At 44.2% G+C, this 20,047-nt stretch overlaps 1 protein-coding gene across 2 annotated transcripts in view; it reads left to right on the top strand.

The window, feature by feature from the left end:
- Positions 1 to 477: 477 nt before the first annotated feature.
- The window catches only part of adam19 (ADAM metallopeptidase domain 19), a 157,962-nt gene continuing 138,392 nt past the window's right edge, over positions 478 to 20,047 (top strand). The window contains exons 1-2 of one of the 2 annotated variants that reach the window (XM_033029968.1): positions 3,071 to 3,074; positions 13,071 to 13,082. Coding sequence is in view for 1 of the 2 variants with exons in the window: in XM_033029967.1 (XP_032885858.1) it covers positions 983 to 1,070 (88 nt within the window). In the remaining variant the exon portion in view is untranslated. Of the gene's footprint in view, positions 1,071 to 3,070; positions 3,075 to 13,070; positions 13,083 to 20,047 lie in introns of those variants that run through there. The other variant, XM_033029967.1, reaches the window with a different exon arrangement.

The raw sequence follows: 20,047 nt of genomic DNA, 5'->3' as shown, positions 1-20,047 counted from the left end.
GATATGGCGTGTTGGCAAGTTGGGCCAAAGGGGCTGTATCACTCTTTGATTCTAAGCCTCTCAACCCAGGAAATAGCCTGGTGAAGTAACAAAGAACTGCAGATGCTGGTTTACCAAAGACAGACACAATGTGCTGCAATTACTCAGCTGGTCAGGCAGCATCTCTGGAGAAAGACACAAAAAGCTGGAGTAACTCAGCTGGTCAGGCAGCATCTCTGGGAAGGAATGGGTGACGTTGCGGATCGAGACCCTTCTTAAGCATCTCTGGAGAACATGGATTGGGGACATTTCGGGTGGAGACCCTTCAGATTGAGCTTGGTGAATCTCCTTTGAGCTGTCACCAGTGCTACTGCGTCCTCTAACAGTGTGGGGACCCTTACCCCAGGGATAACCTTGTGGGATCATCCCCCTTCGGATACTCCCAGCCGCTGACTCTCTCGCACGGCTTTGATTTACGGGACGGATGTGGAAAAACTTAAAGGAAGAGGAAAACGATTAAGCTAAAACGGCATTAAACTAAAACTTGCTGCAAATCACGTGCAGTAAATTATAAACGCACCAGGATGAGGTTATGCTTGAAACAGTGGAGACTGAACAACATACCGACCACGTTTATATGATTGAGAGGCGGGATAAAGAAACTGTAGGGCGGGGTCCGGGTCCGATATGTGTAAACCGGCCTCAGACACAAAACATAAACCGTGTCAAGTTGCGGGAGCTGAGTGCAAGAGGATGACTGTTCAGCTCGGCGATGAATAATGTTCATTTCGCCCGGATTCTGCTTGTAACTTCAATGGGGAAAGCGCTGTCTCTGGCGCACACACACACAATGTGAGTGGATCCAACGGGCTCGTCAATAGCCGCAGGCAGCTCCAGCCCTGATGCCCTGGGCGACAGCAGCGGTCACACAAGAGGCAAGCGAGCGGCTTGTGGAGGCTGGAGGGGGAACAGGCGAGGGGCACTCGCCCAGCCCGCTGAGCCGATGGCTCGGAAGTTAGGAGCGGCAACCCATCTCACCCAATTCCTTTGCTGCCTGGCTCTGGCTTGTTCTGCAAATAAAGCGGGCAAAGGTGAGGCGCAACTCAGACTCTATATGGATGTTGGCAGAGAGGCTATGAGCCTGGCTCTCAGTGCAGGCGTGTTTGGGAGGAGAGAGAAAGTTTTAAGTCGGGGCTGGAGAGTTGAAGGGAGGAGAAACCCCCTCTTGCTTCCCTTCCCTCCTTTCTGTGAGAACTCGGTATTGATTCTGTAATTGAAATATCCCTTTGGGAGAAGAAAGCACTGAAATAATTAGTCACAGGGACTGGGGAATCAAACCGCTGGAAGACAAGGGAATGGTCTAGCAATTGTAGAAATCTATCCTATATTGGGGAAAGGAGAGGAACAATATTTTGGGAACCATAAAAGGTGGAGGAAGTGTTGTGCGCGTCTGTTCGTTTTGATTATATCAACGTTTGTAGTACAATATTTTAATATTGTAACATGTTTCCTTCATGGATCTGTGTATTTATTTAATATACTATTATGAATTCACAGTAAATTGTTGACAACCTGAAAGACTGTGCAGAGTTTAACAATCTGTAGAAGTTAAGCCAATGAATTTACTAAAATATTGAATTAGTTAGAAAACATAGTTTTGGGTTTGAATGAATGAGGAAATAAATGCAAACAGTTTCTTGGGAGGTTTGAAAAGAGGAACTCCTAATTTATTGGTAATAAATTGTTGAAGGTAGTTGTATAACACTTGTTTCTCTACCATGAATTGAATATAACAAGATTGAATTGGGGGAATACTATTTGTATTAAACAGGCTGAAAATGGGCTACAACCTGTATTTCAACCGGCAACTGGAGAACTACTTAAAAAGTTACTTTTGAAGTTGACAAGCAGGGGGGAAAAAAGCTGTCTTTTGGGGGGAAAAAAATGTCTAGGGAGAAAAAAGTGTTTCTATGTAACCTCCAGGCAGTAATCTGACACTATTGTCTCTTAAGGACACAGTCTGTCAGTTGCATCACCGGAAACGACTGACATTGACGAGCAATTGCTTCTATTGGCATTTGTGCAACTTATACTTTATGAAACCATTTTTAGCCTTTATGTTTTGCAGTTACAAAAAAGTCATATTGCAATTGAAAAGACCTATATTTTCTGAAAACCTGCAAGGTGAGGTGGGGCTAGTCATGTTAGTGTGAGGGTGGTTATTTCTCTTGGATGGCAATGAGCTTCTAGACTGACGGAGCTCAATCCAGTCCCTCCCCCCCTGATTTTTGTCTTGAGGCTCTGACGGGTCAGGAGGTAGGTCACCCAATCACAGAATACCCCATTTCTAACTAGACAGGCATCCTACCAAAACTAGAGAGCAGTCCTGAACAACTATCTACCTCATTGGTGACCCTTGGACTATCTTTGATTGGAATTTACTGGCTTTGCCTCACACTAAACATTATTCCCTCATCATGTATCTATACATTGTAACTTGCTCGATTGTAATCATGTATTGTCTTACCAATGTCTGGTTAGCATGCAACAAAAGCTTTTCACTGTACCTCGGTACACGTAACAATAAACTAATCTGAACTGAGCCTGCTCTATTGTCTTCAGTATTTGTGAGCTAATTGACAGTTGGTCAAAGGCGACCTCAGGATGGTGAAGATAAGGGATTTGCCATTAAATATCGCAGAAAAATGGCCTCTGGTTGGCGATGAGCATTGCCGGGTATTTGTGAGTCAGATGTTGATCAGTTCAAGCCTAGCTATCTAGGGTGTATAGGTGGCATAAGTGTGCTAACTAAGGACACTACAGCCTCACAATTGCAACAACCCATGTTTAATCCTGACCTCTGGTGCTGCCTGTATGCAGTTTGCATGGAACATTGAACTTATTAGGGTAAGGGATATTAGTATGGAGGAGCAGAATATTTTTAGACCTTGTATCCACTGTTCATGAAAACTATTACTAGGTATGTCTAGTACAGACCTGGTGAAAATTATAATTTTCAACTTTATTGTACCAATATTTAAAAATGTTGTGTGAAACCAACTTCCATCTAAATACTTGGAGTGCATTCTGCAAAAGTTCAAGATAGAAGTGAGTATGTTAACTGGCCACTGTGCATGCCCCCTATTGTGTGGATGGGTGGTAGCATTGGGGAAGAGTTGATGTGAATACTGGGAGAATAAGGTGGCATTCTGCTTCCATCACCATTGCTGGCAGCACATTCCAAGCACCCACCACTCTTGGTGTAAAAAGAAAAAAACGTACCCAGCACATCTCCTTTACACTCTTTCCCCTCCCCCTCTGACCTTAAAGCTGCACAGTCCAGCCTTTGACATTTCCATTCTGGGAGAAAGGTCCTGACTGTCTACCATGTTGATGCCTCTCATAACTTTTATTCATCTTTGCTGCATTTTATTTTTTTTAATAAATTGGGTTTTATAAATTAACAGCTTATTTAATGTAATTCACTTGTAAAGTATTATACGTGTAGGAAAGAACTGCAGGTGCTGTTTTAAATTGAAGGTAGACACAAAATACTGGAATAACTCAGCAGGGCAAGCAGCATCTCTGGAGAGAAGGAATGAGTGATGTTTTGGGTCGAGACCCTTCTTCAGGTGTCAAAATAGGTATTGTGCCTTGTTGTGGGGTCTTTGCTACTCCAATGGTGTACCCTAGTTGATGCTGCCCTCGCATCAGAACATGAGAGGGGATTGCACTCTCAAGAATGATGCCCTAAGGCAGTGATTCCCAAAGGGGCCATGGCAAATTTCAGGGGGGGCCACAGACATTTTTTGGGATTTAGGGGGCCACAGGTTCAATGAAGGGGGCCACAGAGCTACCACCCTGTTGCCTCCTAAATTTCAGTTCTAATAAATTTAAATCTATGTAGTCGAAATATTTTTGATGTTTGTGGAATAGAATAAAAGAGAATATATGTGCAATTAATAGACACTGATATTTTTATGGAAGGTATTATAATATTGAAGTACTTTTTTTCTGCTAATAATGTCAGGGGGGCCACAGAAAAATTAAAAGATGCCAAGGGGGCCATGAGCTAAAAAAGGTTGGGAACCACTGCCCTACAGCATGTGTCCGCTCTGTAACCCTGGCTCCCCGCACATCCCAGTCATCAGGAGATGCATGTGATCGCTGCCTTGACACTCATTCTATTTGCAAGACACCTGAAGAGCATGGTTGGTTGTGCTAGTGATTAAAATTTGCCAAGGCAAATCTCTCCCTCCCCTCCCCTACCCTAAATGACCTCAACATCAGCTTCCATGTGGTAATATATTCAAGCAATTGCCTAAATGGAACTTATTGGAGATTTGTTAATGGATGCATTCATAAATCTTCCCCTCCAGACTTTGCAAGCACTGGTGTGAGTATCTGCTGAGCAATTATGCACAGTTTTACTAACAAGAAAATGCTTCTGCATTGTTCCTGCACTCATATTTCTGTTCTTGTAAGGGTTATTTCAAACAAGTCTCCTTTTTTATTTTCTTATCCTGAGCTGAGCTGAACAGCTTCCACAGTTGGAAACAAACTGTCTTATTTTTTGCATTTATTAATGTATAAACCTATCATATTTTCCCCATAAAATAGCTTACCCCTTTCCCCTAACATTCAAGTCGGAGTGTTACAGTGGGTATATGTTAGCTGTTGAAGTTACTTATTAAGAGTGGCGTAGGGGTAGAGTTGCTGCCTTACAGTGCCAGACACCCGCGTTCGATCTTGACTATGTTTGTATGGAGTTCGTATGTTCTCCCTGTGACTGTGTGGGTTTTCTCTGGGTGCTCTGGTTTCCCCCCTATACTCCAAAGAAGTACACGATTGTAGATTAATTGTTTTTGGTAAAAATTGTTCACTGTCCCTAGTGTGTGTGTAAGAAAGTGTTAATGTGTGGTGATCGCTGGTCAGTGTGGACTCGGTGGGCCGAAGGGCCTGTTTCTGCGCTGTTTAAATCAGTGTGCAGTAAGGCAAGGATGATGCCTAAACAGAGAGGTTGTACCTCTCAGGAAACATTAAATGACTGGAGCTCTTCTGTAGAAAACCTGACCTAATGGAATTTTTAAGGCTTCGCCAGGATGGAAATATCAATACGGTCGGCAGTAATAATAAAAGTGGGAATTGAGAAGAAAGGTCTTTATCTGAAATATGGAACTCACTAATGCAAAGAGTCGATATGAGTAGCAGGAATGCATTTCAAGGGCAACAAGATGATTGCTGGAGGAAGAAGGATATGGGAGGTCATGCAGCGTGTGTCCGATGATGATGAGAAAGGGGAAGATGTTGATGTATAGAATAGAAATGTAGACATTTGACAAATTGCTAAAGGTTCCTGCAGTGATGTTGCAAAGGTTGACAAACGCACTCAACTTATCCACATTGTGCATTGTTATAAAACTCTTCGTGCCCTCGGAAGATGGGATATAAACCAACCTTCCTCCACCTTCTTCGTGATCTACTAATGGCTGGTAGGAGCATGCAGGCGGGTGTTCACGTTTCTTTTGGGTGACAAACATGTCTGAACAAAATGTAATTTGTCAGGTGTTACCATGGTCAGGGATTTGCTCTGTGAGGTGCGTTGCCTTTCAGTCCATCATTTACTGAGAGGGGATGATAACGATAACCAAACTCACCAGGCAAGTTGTCATGGGATCAGCAACATGTTTATTGACACCTTTCTCTATATTACACTCTGCTGCCTTCAAATACATTGTCCAAGTGAACATCCCCTTGTACCTTTCTTCCTGATTGCAGCAAAGTGGAGGCTATTCGGCCCATTAGGTCCATGCCAGTTTCCAGCAGAGCTACCTCAGCATCTCCCTTTCCCTATAGTGTTGCAACTTATTTTTCCTCTCGCATGTCCATTGACTCCCCTTTTTGTTCTTGGGTTGCTTACCTACATTAAGGGATAATTTATTATGGCCAATCAAATCAACAGCATGTTCTTCGGACGTGGGAAGAAACCCTGTGAGATAATGAGGAGAACATGCAAACTCCACAGCAATGGCACCTGAGGTTGGTTATTGGTGTCCCTGGTGCTGGGAGGCTGCACTAACTGCTGCGTCAGCATATTGCCATGCGCTCATTAAGTCAGCGCTAATACAATGTGAGGAAAGCAGCAGATTGTTTTGACGGTAAAGAGAATCACAACTAAGGCCAATCACCCCCACATCCACCTCGCCTGTAGGAGCACTGGGATCACGGATTTGTTGTCTGGAATCCAGGCTCACTTTCCTCCTTTCCTTTTACCCTGAGGGGAGTCGGCAGATTAGCTGACAAAAGCTAGTTCATATGTAGTGGGGAAAAATAATAGTATGGTGAAGAAAAAAGGCACAAAGTACCAGAATAACTCAGTGGGTCAGGCAACATCTCTAAAGAACATGGATATGTGGTGTTACGGGTCGGGACAGTTCTTCAGACTGATCAGACTAGTACAGTGGAATGCTGAGTGGTAGGGGGTTGTGATTATTGTCATATACACAAGTGCAATGAAGAACAGGTACATTTACAAATCTTTCAGCAGCATTGCAGACACATGGACTCGGCCAAACACGCTGAAATATACATTATACATCAATTACACATCAAATTCTGCAAGATGCTAAAAGGAACGAAGACTGCAAAAAAACCCCCCAAGACTTTAATACCAAGCACTGTTGGAAGAACAAAACAAATCCATAGTGGAGGAAAAGGTGGTCTGCAGTGTTCCATTGCTGAGTTGGATTGGGTTGTGCAGGTTGGTTCAAGAACCTGATAAACGTAGGAAAGGTAGACACAAAATGCTGGAGTAACTCAGCGGGATAGGCAGCATCTCTCGAGAGAAGGAATGGGTGACGTTTCGGGTCGAGACCCTTCTTCAGACTTTGCTACCATTGGGCAGGAGATACAGAAGCTTGAAGAATCAGCTTTAGGAACAGCTTCTTTCTTGCAACCGTCAGGTTCTTCAACAAATTTGCTCATTCCTAACCTTAATTTGCACATTCCTAACCTGACAAAAGATGAGAGACCTCCTAACTGGTATTCTGAAGAAGGTCTGGTATTCTGGTACTAGTACTGGTATTCTGTAGCATACTGGTATTCTGAAGTAGTCTGAGAAGGGTTTCGGCCCGAAACGTTGCCTAATCCTTCGCTCCATAGATGCTGCTGCACCCGCTGAGTTTCTCCAGCATTTTTGTGTACCTTCCATACTGGTATTGTTGATTTACAATGCCAGAGACTAGGTTCAATCCTGATTATGGGTGCTGTCTGTATGGAGTTTTGTACGTTCTCCCTGTGACCACGTGGGTTTTCTCCGGGTTGCCCCAGTTTCATCCCACATTCCACAGACATGTGGGTTTGTAGGTTAATTGGCTTCTATAAATTGTGCCCTAGTGTGTAGGTTGTGAAACTGTTATGGTTATGTTTATTGTCACGTGTATCGAGGTACAGTGAATAGCTTTAGGTGCGTGCCAACCAGTCAGTGCATGATTACCATCAAGCTATTTATTGTATTTAAGAATATGGAGCGATTGTAAGATGTGATTGTAAGATAAGATTATAAGATCTGCTTTGTGGCTAACACGCAAATGTCGCCTTGGTTGGGCACTATCTTGGAAGGAGATGGGTGTGAATGGGTAATCAGTAGTCAGCATGGACTCGGTGGGCCGAAGGGCCACACTGTATCTCTAAATTAAAATAAATGCTATGATGGACATTTAGTTTTCCATCTGTGTTCTGCACTAATGGTTTTCTTTTAATGCAGTCTTTTTGAACTTTTGTTCAATTAATGTATAATTTGTTTTTGTGTCTTTGCCTGAGTCAATGTGCATGTATTGTCGTGAGTAAGATTTCCTGTTGTAGCCTGCCTCATCATTGTTGTGCATATGACATTAAATTTGACTTGAGTTGAGCAGGGGGCAGAGTTTCAGAATAAGCGATCAACCGTTCGAGATAGAGATGACAAAAACAACTCTTCACTAATGGGGAATCTGTAGATCTGTGTACTCAAGAGGCTGGGAAGACTATGGCTGAGTAGCTCAAGGAAGGGAGCAGTAGATGGAGCCAGAATGAGAACTGAACCTGGAATGTTTTACAACTTAACATCGAATAGTGATTCTGGAAATCTGGGCTAAGACTATTAGGAGCACTACCTCTTCCTAAAAATAGACTTTGTATTAGTGAAAGGATTGAAAAATTAATTGTTTGATGCTTCGAGTTGCTACAACTGGGAATGGAATCTCTAATGAGGGCTATAGTGCACCAATTAGATTGAAATATTAATAAAAATGCACATAGTGTATACGGGATAAGCAGCAATATATTTATATTGATATATGTCCAGATTACACTGTCACTTGGTAGGTGTTGCTCAGTCAGTTTATTCAGCTAAGAAAATTTGAATGGAAGTCACTAAAATAGGTAGCTAATTTTACAGGTCTATCATTACTACTCTACAAATATATTTTAAAACTGTTGGATTTTTTTTCCCTTCATTGAGCACCATTACTAAATACAAAAACTAGCAAGAAATTCTTGCATGTATATTGTGGCTTCATGACGTTGGGCATCTCAAGGTGCATTAGAACCAACTTTAAAACAAAGCAAATATAGCAAACCTCCACAAGCACAGTGCCAAGATAATTGAGGCTGAATTGGATTGCTTTGTAAAACAGGCATGGAGATCACGGCATACAATTAACCAGTACTTATTCCTTGCAATCCAGGCAGCGCACTCATTGGGTTGGCTGTTCATGTACACTGTTGTTTTTGCAATCACAGTGAAGTGAAGTGGCTGCATGTCACGGTTGGGCACCCAATATCATAACTGGCTTGTAATACATAAAGATGGAAACCAAATGCTGCGGTAACTCAGCAGGACAGGCAGCATCTCTGGAGAGAAATAATGGGTGACGTTTCAGGGGAGGATTTGACTGCAGGTGGGGAAACAGGTGAGGAAGACTGCAAAGATTATCATTACATGATAGAGTGGATTCATTGGAAATCAGATATAACATGGGAGGTCTCTCCACAGGGGGTAAGATGCAATCCAGGCACAATGTGGTGGCTGTGAGAAGAGCAGTTGTGACTGCCAATGCTATGAACCAGTAGCTCTTGGAAATCACACCCGAGTGGTCAATCTCGATCAATGTATCTTTAAATGTCATGTTCTTCAAATTCAACTGCTGACTTTATAACTGCTCAAAAAATCCCACCATCCATCTGGCAATTAGGACTCGTACCGAACTTTCATTCACTCCACTGCAGCCTCATGCCCACTTCTCACACTGGACACTGCTAGCTATTCCTCTATTAGACTAGACACGGTTGCCTAGTCAATGGTTGCCTCACCCATGTAAAGGAGGCCACATCGAGAGCCATAGGCAAGGTTGGAAGAAGAGCACATGAACCTTTGTCTCACCTTGAGGGCATGTAGGGTTCCCAGATGGTAGTGAGAGATGATGTGTCAGGACCTGTGTTACATCTCCTGTGGTTGGAGGGGAAAGTGCCCGCGGAGGGGACGGGTTTAGTGTGGTGATGAGTGAACCCAGATGTTGCGGGGGGGGAATGGTTACGATAGAAAGAGTTGGGGACTCTTGGATGTGGAGACTGGTGTGGTGAAAGGGAGGAGCAGGGTAACTCTGTTCCACTTCGAGGAGAAGGCAGAGCTGCTGGGCACAGAGGAAATATGGGCGAGGACACCATCAACAACACCAATTTACTACAAGTCAACATGTGTGTATAAGCAATGACGAGAAAAGATAGATTGCCCTTTATAGCAGAATGACTTGGGGATAATAATAGGAATAGATAATAATTCTGTCAATTACATGTATGCTTTACATGCAGAGCTTGCTGCATGTAATAATTTCATTGTTCTATCTGGGACATAAGACAATATAACACTCTTGACTTTGACTCTTGAATATTCTGTGCAAGGTCCAGACTCCCAAACCTAAGCAAGAATAGAAGGAGTGTAATGAAGGTTCACCAGATTAATTTGTGGGAAAGTGGGCTTGTTGAAAGAGGAGATATTAAAAGTTTAAGAAGGAACTGCAGATGCTGGAAAATCGAAGGTAGACAAAAATGCTGGGGAAACTCAGCGGGTGCAGCAGCATCTATGGAGTGAGGGAAATAGGCAACGTTTCAGGCCGAAACCCTTCTTCAGACTTTATTAAATCTCCTTTATTAAAAGGGGTGGGTCTATACACTCCAGAGTTTAGAAGAATGAGAGGTGATCTCATGAAACTGTTCAACACTCTTCCAAGGCATGACGGTGTAGGTACAACGTTGATGTTTCTCCAGCACTGGCACTTGCAAAAGCAGTGGTGACAATCTCAAACAAGGGGGTCTGCCATTAAGGACTGAGATGAGAAAAATATTTTTCACGGAGAATGATTATAGAGGCTCAGTTGTGAGTAAACTCAAGGTAGAGATCGCTAGATTTTGGCAGTCCAGATAAAAGGGGTTAATGGAGGAAAGCATCACTGTAGTAAATGATCAGCCATGAACTCATTTGTTGACTGATCTTGGCTTCTGTTTCTCAGCTACTGTCACAGGCAGTGGCAGCTGACTGGCTGGGTCATTGGTGTAAATGGTGGTGGTCATTAATGGTCAGCTATGCGTGTGCTATAAGCACGACTCTTTACCAAACGAGGATGGTAAATATTCAGCTCTTTTTACACCGAGAAAATCAGTCGTACCTTCGTGCAATAATGGATGGAAAACTGAAATCTTGCGGACATGTTTGCCTCTAGCCTGAAAGGATTCTGTGCATGGGTGCATAAGAGGTCATGGCCTTGGTGACCTTGACAGTCTTCTGCAATATGGTGCTCATTCTGCTCGGAGACCAGAACTGTGTCTGCTCCAGGTGTTGATTTCACCGAGAACTCCCTTACAGAAATGTCGTCTTGCACATTGCTCTTCAAAATGGCTCAGGTAGGATAATTGAGCTGAACACCTTGGGCCTATTTGGTTTCTTCCCGTGAAACCATCCCCTCCCTCCCCCTGCTTTGCATGTCCTCTGTTTACTTTCCCTGTCACACTTCACTCCATGGGGAATGCACACTAATGTATCCATCTGTGGGCTCAAATGGTTTGTGTAGTAGCCTTGAGACCAAGACTGTTCATCAATGTTTGGAATGATACTCTCATCACACCAGAACAGCGTATGAGGATTTGTCTAAAGCATCAAACACTTGTTTGATTGTGATCACAGCTGGTGGAAATCAATCTGCCGCAAACCTGCACGTTGTTGATGATCCCTTGTAAATGACGCGAGGTTGTCTCTTCTGATTGTGTCTTCAGCTGCGTGTGGCTGTGTGGGAACATTGGTTGGAGCTCTGCGTTCCACAATACCAAATGATCTCCATGTCTTTGGACAGGCACAAAAAGCTGGAGGAACTCAGTGGGACAGGCAACATCTCTGGGGAGAAGGAATGGGTGAACTTTCGGGTTGACACCCTTCTTTGGACTGAAACGTTTTGACCAGAAACGTCACCCATTCCTTCTCTCCAGAGATGCTGCCTTTTACTGCTGAGTTAGTCCAGCATTTTGTGTCCATCTTCGGTTTATAACAGCGTTTGCAGTTTCTTCCTACACATCCATATCTCTAGTGTGAGTTATCCAAACATGCGCAGTAGACCTGAAGCCTCTGGGTATCAGTGTGTCAATGCACCAGGTGATACCCAAATGCACACCTCACTAATGCACACTTCATAGCACCAACCCAATTGTTAACATTTAAAGGCACTCTGTTTTGGTGCTATTGTTTCAAGGGTAAAATCAACCCTGCTGGTCAAGCATACACCAAATATTTTCCTGTATCTATCTATATAGCAGCCCCTCACTATTGTACTGGAGAGCCATTAATATGGGATGTAAACGCAACTTGTTCGAATTCGAGGTGCCACAGTGAAGGCTATTGTCACGTTACTGAGGTACAGTGAAAAGCGTTTGTTGTGTGCTAACCAGTCAGCAGAAAAATGATTACAATTGAGCCATTTACAGTGTATAGATACATGATAAATGAATAACGTTTAATGCAAGGTAAAGCAAGCAAAGTCCAATCAAGGATAGTCTGAGGGTCACCAATAAAGCAGATAGTAGTTCAGTACTGCTCTCTGGTGGTGGTGGGATGGTTCAGTTGCCTGATCACAGCTGGGAAGAAACTGTCCCTGAATATGGAGGTGTGCATTTTCACACTCCTGTACCTTTTGTCCGCGGGGAGAGGGGAGAAGAGGGACTGTCCAGAGTGAGACTCGTCCTAGATTATGTAGTTGGCATGGCCTAGATGTCACCCCATGAAGGTACATATGAGATAACAGTGTAAATCAAATTGACTGCTTGCTGGCACCAGGCACATCTGGCAATGGTCTCCATTCTTCATAGATGAATGCTGAAAGGGTAGCCCAAATCCAAAGCAGATATTTTCAAGAGACCGTTACCCTTCAATCTGACTTGAACATTAAACCAAATAAAACTCCTTTATGGAATTTGACAACAACAACTCTTTTGTTACAAAAGGATTGTGCTTGTTTTGGAAAATATTTTCAATCACAAGCAAGCAGACATGTGCACGCTTCAGCCCATGTGCCAACTCCCTCTCCCTCCTACATATACACACACACACGCATACACCTTATATACACAAGCCCTCTTTGTGCACAATGCATAAATCATCTCTCTGAAATTCTCTCCCACTCCCATACTCATGCAGAAACACTCTCTCTCTTTCTCTTTCTTCTGTCTCATTCGCATACATTCACATAACCTCTGCCCTTCTGTCCCATTTTGAATAGGTCATTGACTACAACAATCCCACCATTCAGTACTGTGACATTATATTATGCCTCAGGTGGAGAGTAGTTTTGTGAAACGGTGTCAGGGGGGCTGTAATATTTCAGTACCTTGTCTTCTAATGTATTTTGAAACTGATTCCTGCTCTTAATCACTCACTGACTGCAGAATGACACCACTCTTTATATGATCCAGCTGAACCTCATGCTGTGTCCATTGAACTTTGTGGGGGCCACCAACATTGCTCAGTCTTTTTATGAGGTGACGTAATGCTGAGAATGATCAATTCTGAGGAGCGGGCCAAGGTCCAAAATATACTTTATTGATGAGCTCATAAATTGGAAGCAAATAAGGAGGCCATTGGCCTTAATGTTCCTTCTCTGGGTCTGGGAATCAACGAATTGCATCAATCTCGCTGTGCTGTCCTGTATTCTTGGCCCCAGAAGACTTTTCTCTTCCTTGATGTACATCCAAGATATTAATGTTACAATTGGACAGATAAACTTAATTTCAACATTCAGATGATGCCATCTAACTATTGGCCAGTTTTGTGAGAGTTAGTTATTTTTCAATCACGGGTGATAAGTAAAATTATTTCTCCAGCTTAATAAATTGCTCGTAAATGTTCGATCGCAGACAGTTTCTAGATGCATGGCTTGGAGAGCAGGGATGCTAACCAGGCTGTCCAAATGGAATGCTGCAGATTGGTGGGAGGTGTGGAGGAAGGAAGGGGAAGGAGTGAAGATTAGCTGAAGCTGTGCAGATGAGCAGCATAAACCACCACGATACTCATTGCTTCTTCATCGAGGGCTGTCCTAGTTATCACCCTCCGCGTTGTTAGTTGCAGCTGACTGCAAGTGCAAATCAGAGGCACGTCACTGAAGTCGACGTGCAAATCATTTGTCTCCATTTAATGATATAAATTAATAAGTGATAGGAGCAGAATTAGGCCATTCAGCCCATCAAGTCTACTCCACCATTCAATCATGGCTGATCTATCTCTCCCTCTCAACCTCATTCTCCTGCCTTCTCCCCATAACCCCAACTAATCAAGAATCTATCTATCTCTGTCAAATATCCATTGACTTGGCCTCCACAGCCTTCTGTGGCAATTAACTCTACAGATTCACCACCCTCTGACTAAAGAAATTCCCCCACTTTGCCTTCCTAAAGGAATGTCCATTAATTTTGAGGCTATGACCTCTGGTCCTAGACTCTCCCACTCCCTCTCCCCCAGACGCAACAAGGATAGAGTTCGCTTGGTCTTCGCCTTTCACCCCACCAGCTTCCGCATCCAACACATCATTCTCCGACATTTCCATCACCAGAAATTCCGAGAGAGGATATGATTTGCCTGCCCCTTCATTTCCAATTAGACTTGCTAATCACCAACAGCAACCTGGGCTATCAACTTGGCCACCAAATTTCATCCCATTTCTCCCCACCACTGGGGAAAAAACTGGAATGTGGGGGGAAAAAACCCCAGGACAAATCGGGGTCAGATGACCTTAGACAAGGTGGTTCCCAGATTTTTGGATAGAGACAGGTGTGAGCCCAAGAGGGATATATAGTTGTGAACTATGGAGCTGTTTAATGGTCTATTAGTGGAGGAACGTTCGGGGGGGGGGGGGGGGGGAGAGAGAGTAGATGGGGGGTGCGGGGGGAGGATGGAGAGAGAGAGTGGGAGGGGATGGGGGTGGGGGAGGGGGGGTGGGAGGGGAAGGGGTGGAGAGTGGATGGGGGGTGGGAGAGAGTGGGAGGGGGTGGGAGAGAGTGGGAGGGGAGTGGGGTGGGAGAGGGGGAGGGGGTGGGGAAGGGGGGAGAGGGGATGGGGGAGGGGGGGAGAGAGTGGGGGAGGGGGAAAGAGTGGGGGGTGGGGAGGAGGGGGAGAGAGAGTGGGGAGGAGGGGGAGGTGTTTGTAGAAGTCACCTAAAATTAGAGAATTCAACATTTGTAAATGAGCCATGCAAAATGTGATTTGCTGTTCTTCCAATTTGTGTGTGGCCTCACACTGGCAATGGAGGTGGTCAGTATGGGAAGGGGAGTTAACATGGTTAACAAACTGAAAGATCCAGTATGCCTAGGCAGACTGAACGCAAGTGTTCAGTGTAATGGTCGCTGAGTCTTCACTTGGTCTTGCTAATGTACAGGAGCTCACGTCAGGACCACTGGGTGCAATAGATAAGGTTAGAGGAGGTGCATGTGAACCTCTGTCTCAACTAGAAGGACTGCTGATGTTCTTGGATGGATGTGAGGGAGTTGCGGTTGCAGGGGAAAGTACCTGGGAGGAAGAGGTTTGGGTGGGAAAGGATGAGTGAACCAAGGAGTTGTGGAGGCAGAAAGAGGTGGAGATAGGAAGATGTGATTAGTGGTTGGGTCATGTTGGAATGTTTGAGGAAATGTCAGTGAATTATGTGTTAGAGGTGGAGGCTGGTGGGGTGAAAGGCGGGGACCAAGGGAGCTCTGTCCTAGTTGTGCCTGGGGGGGAGAGGGAGTGAGAGCAGAACTCCAGGACACAGTAAATATGCAGGTGAGGAGTCCATCTATGACGGACATTCACTAAAAAATGGATCAGTGTATCCCGGTGAGCCACGCGTGCGGCAGGAGTATCCCGGCAAGCCGCGTGGGCAGTTGAGACTGAGGACTCGCTTGGTGGGTGGCTCTGACCAGCGAGGCCTTCCAGGAGGCTGCGGAAAAGCCGTGCGGCGAAGCCTGTCTTGGCTGATGGAGCTTCGGCGGCAGCGGTGAGACCTCAGCAGCGATGATGGGGCCTCAGCGGCGGCGGCAGCGGTGAAGCCTTGCGGCGGCGGTGGAACCTCAGCGGTGGTGAAGCCTCGCGGCGGTGAAGCCTCGCGGGTCGACCCGCGGTTGGCAATTGATGAGGAGGTTTGGGGGGGAGCTCCGTCACGGAGGGGGAAGAACAATGGAGGACTCGGCGTGGGGGGGACAAAGGAGGAACTGGTGGCGGGTACTTTTAACTTTGTAAGTGCCATTTATGAGGCAGCTATTTGGATACCCGAGCAAGTAAAGTTTCATTGTGACTTGTCACATGTAACAATAACGTATTCAATTCCATATTGATTTGGGCCCAGTGACCGCTGGGGTGAAGATCAGAAACACTATCTGTGTTTGTCGCCCGAGTGGGGATTGTACTGATTCCTCGCCCCAGATCTCTCTCCAGTTACCTCCTTAAATCAATATACGCAGAGAATACAAAGAGGGAAACATTACACAATTGCTATTTAGTTTCAACTTTACAATTAATGACATTTGATAGCCTATTTATAACGTCTGAGTAATCTATAATTCCTGAAGCTGGTTTTGGTTTCAATGTGCTCATAGTGATGCTCTTCTTGCTACTGTGCAGCAGTCAAGAAGAGAGTTGGTGCAGGCTACTAATCACCTACTGGAAATATAAGGATTAACATCTGTGATCTACTCGAACAGTTCATACAAGTCTAATGTTTAAGAAAGAACTGCAGATGCTGGAAAATTCGAAGATTGACAAAAATGCTGGAGGAACTCAGCGGGTGAGGCAGCATCTATGGAGAGAAGGAATAGCCGACGTTTCAGGTCGAAACCCTTATTCTGACTGATGGGTTGGCAACTTTCTGAAACTCAACCAACTTAATCTTAAACTTGCTGTCCTGAGATCCAGATTTAAGTTTTCAATCACATATCTACAACATCACTAGACCACCTGCGTCTACCCCTGTGAAATAGCCGACCTCAGCTCAGTTTCTGCTCATTTTCTCAATCATGCCATGGTTATTTCCAGACTCGACTGTTCTAACAAATACCTGAGCAAACCACAAAGTGCTGGAGGAACTCAGCGGGTTAGGCAGCATCTGTGGAGTGATTGGAATGGTGACATTTGGGGTTGGGATCCATCTTCAGAAAGATTCCAGCAGCAGCAGTTCCTTATGTTTCCTATACCTAGCTGATTTCTACCCTGTTGTCTGTAATCTTAAACTCATCCAAAAGATTGCCCCTATTTCAACTTGAGTTTTGGCAATATTGGTTCCTGGTTAAGCAACATCCTGATATTCTTTTTCAAATCCGTTATGCACTCCAACTTGCGTTTTGGCAATATTGGTTTCTTGTTGGGCAACATCCTGACATTGTTTTTCAAATCTGCTATGCACCCACACCTTCCCATCTCTATGACCTCAAATGCTACAACCATATGTGAAATCTGTAGTCCTTTAAATCTGCCTTCTTGGACATCACTACATTTGTTTGCTTTCCCATTGGCAGTTTGTCTTCAGTTGCCAGGAGCCCTAGCCCTGGAATTCCTTCCCGCAACCCGAGGCTCTTTTTGTCCCCATTTAGCAATTTCCTAAAAACCTTTTTCTTGGAACTGAGCTTTTGGGTACCAGCCTTATTGTTTCTTTATGTGGCTTGTGGCCAATTATTTTTGGTTGAGGATGCTCCTGTAATGTGCCTTAGGGCAAATTTGCTCCGTTATAGTTGGTGCCTCTTTAAAACCTTAAATTACATTGGCAGAATGGAACAAGGACTGTAAAAGACAAGTTGTGAGTGCAAAGCTTAACATGCAAACATACTATTAGGATCAGGTCCATGGTTGATGCCATCTCCCTGGCCCTACATTCATCCCTGGAAGACCTAGAGAACAAGGTCACCTTTGTTGGACGCCTATTTACCGATGTAACTTTGCCTTCAACACCAATCAAACACATCTCCAGACTCCTGGACCTAGGACTGAGATGAGGAAAAACCTTTTCACGCAGAGAGTTGTGAATCTGTGGAATTCTCTGCCACAGAAGGCAATGGAGGCCAATTCACTGAATATTTTCAAGAGAGAGTTAGATTTAGCTCTTGGGGCTAACGGAATCAAGGGATATGGGGGGGAAAAGCAGGAAAGGCAACTGATCTTGGATGATCAACTGTGATCATATTGAATGGTGGTGCTAGCTTGAAGGGTCGAATGGACTACTCCTGCACTGTTTTCTATGTTTCTATGACTCAATACCTCCCTCTGGAAATGGATCAGTGACTTCCTGACTCAGACTGCAATCAGTAAAGCTAGGCGACAGATCATTGTACATGATAATTCTCAGTATCAGTGCTGCAAGGGGTTGGAGTACAGGAAGGAGACTGATAGCTTAGTAACATAGTGTCATTAAAACAACCACTCCCACAATGTCGGCAAAACAAAGGAGCTGGTCATCTAATTCAGGAAGTGGGGCGAAGGACACATCCCAGATTGCATCAAAGTGGAGATGTAGAGCTTCAAGTTCCTAGGTATAGATTCACCAAGGATTTGACCTAGTCCGACCATGGGGACAATATTGCCAAGAATGCACACTGACGACTCTACCTCCTCAGAAGACTAAGGAAATTCAGCATGTCCCAAGTGACTCTTGCCAACTTTAACAAATACACCACTGAATGCTCTAGACTTTGTTTCGCCTTCATTACCTCTTGTACTGGTGTGAGGTATGATCTGCCTGGATCACAAGCAAAACAAGGTTTTTCATTGTACCTTGGTACACATGACAATAAGCTAATACCAATACCAGGAAGAGCTCACTCAATAAGATCATGGCTGACCTAATTGTATTCTCTATATTCCTTTCATACTCCCTGCTTATCAAATATTTACTATCTCTGCCTTAAAAATATTCTGAAAGATGAGAGTTCCTTTGGATTTAAGTCTAGCCTGTCGAGCCTTTGATCATAAGACAACCCACCCATGCAGACTTGAAGTGTGTGAAGGAAATGCAGATGCTGGTTTACTCTGAACGTAGACACAACATGGTGAAGTAACTCAGTGGGTCAGGCAGCATCTGTGGGACATCTCAGAGATGCTGCCTGACCTGCTGAGTTACTCCTGCATTTTGTAACGACATTCAGATTTGAAACTCAGTTCAGTAAACCTGTATGTGCAGATTGGGCTACCAATCAAATTGATGCTTTAAGTTTCTAATTCACAAAGGGTCACCGCCTGTTTTAACTATGACTCCTTTTATCGCAGTGTGATTGAGTTTTCTTTTATATGAAGGCACTAAATGTTTGCTCCTGTATTTAGGACTAGAATAGTAAGATTAAATGAGAACTTACCAGTTTGAAGTTTGATCTTTATTTTATGAGGCGTTACGATGAGCGATTACGTGAAGACCCCACCAGACGGCATGCGCATCAATCTTCAAAGCAGCGGTGTAAAATCACAGATAATAGTAACTGAAGTAACATAGTAAGACTATAAACAGACCTTCCAGTTGACCTTTATGATATTGAGGGCCGGGAGCGGTGGGCACGTAATTCCTCATCGTATCTCCTCATAAAATAATGATCAAACTTCAAACTGGTAAGTTCTCGTTTAATCTTACTATTTTACTTCGGAGTCACGTGAGTGATTCCGTGAAGGTTTCAAAGCTCTATGATTTCATGCCATAGATACGAATCCAGGCGTCACACTGCATCAGTTGACTCAGGAGGAGTGAATAATGAGAAATACAGTGAAACATGGTACAGATTAACATGTTGATGCTTTAATTCACAACAAAAAATAAAGAAACACAATAGCGGCCCCTCTCTCCCAGGGGGAAGCTATGAAACAGAACTTAAAATGGACTGGGCGAACACCCCGGGTTCAATAAGTGGTTTATTATAAAACCGCTGAAAAGTCAGTTCATTTGACCATCCTGCGGCCGCGAGGATATGAAATATCCATTACCCTCGCTGCTGACGTTGATGCCGCCCTGGTGGAGTGAGTTTTAAAATTGTCAGTATTAACTCCTGCACAGACCAGCACTTGTTTCAGCCATCTTGAAATGGTCTGAGCTGACACTTTCATATGTGGCTTTTTGTGGCTAATAAATAACGATAGTTCCGAGCCTCTGAGACCCTTGGTGACCTCGATATAACATCGCCAGTGCGCCACTACACATAGTCGTAAATCCGTGGGATATGCTGACAGTACAAGTTTGAATCTTGACACCCCTGGTCTGCTCTATTTTATAAGATTATAGATGTAAAATATGTCATTCCCAGATGACACCATCCTGTCCAGTCGCAACTTCTGCAGAGTCTGAACCCTTTGCGCTGACACCAACGCCATGAGCATGACCAACTTCGGGGTAATCTTCACCAAAGACAAGGATGTGGCTGGACCCCACTGACGAAGCAGCATGAGTGCCACACTCGCATCCCAGATTTCTGAATATCTAGGCCTGGGGGGATTGGAATTAAAAACACCCTTCATAAACCGGGATATTAACGGATGAGATCCTACAGACTGTAGTTC

Source organism: Amblyraja radiata, chromosome 11 (genome assembly GCF_010909765.2).
Source record: "Amblyraja radiata isolate CabotCenter1 chromosome 11, sAmbRad1.1.pri, whole genome shotgun sequence".
In the NCBI taxonomy this organism is placed as follows: Eukaryota; Metazoa; Chordata; class Chondrichthyes; order Rajiformes; family Rajidae; genus Amblyraja; species Amblyraja radiata.
The sequence above is the reverse complement of the archived record's forward strand: the minus strand, read 5'-3'. Positions and strand labels throughout refer to the sequence as shown.